This window comes from Volvox carteri (genome assembly GCF_000143455.1).
Source record: "Volvox carteri f. nagariensis unplaced genomic scaffold VOLCAscaffold_577, whole genome shotgun sequence".
In the NCBI taxonomy this organism is placed as follows: domain Eukaryota; kingdom Viridiplantae; phylum Chlorophyta; class Chlorophyceae; order Chlamydomonadales; family Volvocaceae; genus Volvox; species Volvox carteri.
In genome coordinates, this window is record NW_003308089.1 from 4,641 (window position 1) to 6,012 (window position 1,372).

Here is a 1,372-nt window from a genome sequence, read left to right on the forward strand (position 1 = left end):
ATACCCGTGCTAGTGGATGGTACCAGTGAGCCGTTAGTAGAGCATTTATCATATACCACGGGGTCGGTGCTGTGCGTTTGCTTGGACTGGGCTGTGTGCCCTTCGTTATCTTTGCAGGTTTCTGCTTGAGGGAACTAATGGGTGTGATCCATTGGTAGGTGTTTGTTGCGGTTACCATCCACGCAGTTGCTTGCTTGGTTCGTTGCTTTGACACAGCGTGCCTTCTTAGGTAGGTTATGACTGACGATGTTGATGGCTATCAAAATGCTCCACATTACACACACGTATGGAAGCTTTTCCGGGGACTCGAGCTCCATCTGTGTAACAGCTGCCATGGATACCACCACCCATCGGCTCCACCCAGACTAACGCGGCAGCAGGCGTCCAGGTGTGCATCGCTGAGTTACACACTACTACTGCACGCAGCGATTTCAGTTTTTAGTCGTACCTAAAGACTGTACGAGTATACTGCACCTGTTGACCTGCTGAGCTTCCCATGGGTGTGCGTATGACGGATTTATACACACATACACATTCGGTACGGATGAGAAGGTATTACCATACGTCTATCTAGCTTCATAAAAGCCGCATGTTGCTGGGAACTACCGTCAGACAAGCTATGGAAATACATGGCACATAAGCAACGTAATAGTGGAAAATTGACCGCATGACCGCAACCAAGGGGGACCCCGCTCTGTTGGATTGCCCATGGCCGTGTGTCCGTGTGTCCGTGTGTCCGTGTGTCCGTGTGTCCGTGTGTCCGTGTGTCCGTGTGTCCGTGTGTCCGTGTGTCCGTGTGTCCGTGTGTCCGTGTGTCCGTGTGTCCGTGTGTCCGTGTGTCCGTGTGTCCGTGTGTCCGTGTGTCCGTGTGTCCGTGTGTCCGTGTGTCCGTGTGTCCGTGTGGCCATGTGTCCGTGTGTCCGTGTGTCCGTGTGTGCGTGTGTCCGTGTGTGGCCGTGTGTCCATGTGTCCGTGTGGCCGTGTGTCCGTGTGTCCGTGTGTCCGTGTATCCGTGTGGCCGTGTGGCCATGTGGCCATGTGGCCATGTGGCCGTGTGGCCGTGTGGCCGTGTGGCCATGTGGCCGTGTGTTGATGCGAAGGGTTGCCCTGTCGTCCCGTGGCCTGTTTGGGTAACTTGTCAGACTGTCATGAGTGACAGCTGTGGCCTGTCTGGGGGCCGTTTATGCTAGCTGAGGTCTTGGACAGGCTCAAGAGGCGGAGTGATGCGAGTAACCTTGCAGAGGGGCCCTTCGAGGCATGCCTAAAGGACACAGCAGTGCAGCTTCAGATATCTTTCATGCGACAAATTGTAGGAGCTGCCAGACCAACACACCGCCTCCTGTTTGCAGAGCTGTCGCAGCTACCCCTACAC

At 55.0% G+C, this 1,372-nt stretch overlaps 1 protein-coding gene across 1 annotated transcript; it reads left to right on the forward strand.

Moving 5' to 3' along the window:
• Positions 1–667: 667 nt before the first annotated feature.
• VOLCADRAFT_101260 (uncharacterized protein) lies at positions 668–1,093 on the forward strand (the record flags this gene model as incomplete). The annotated part of the gene is made up of 1 exon (XM_002959695.1): positions 668–1,093. The coding sequence occupies one exon, from the start codon at positions 668–670 to the stop codon at positions 1,091–1,093; it is 426 nt and encodes a 141-aa protein (XP_002959741.1).
• Positions 1,094–1,372: the final 279 nt, after the last annotated feature.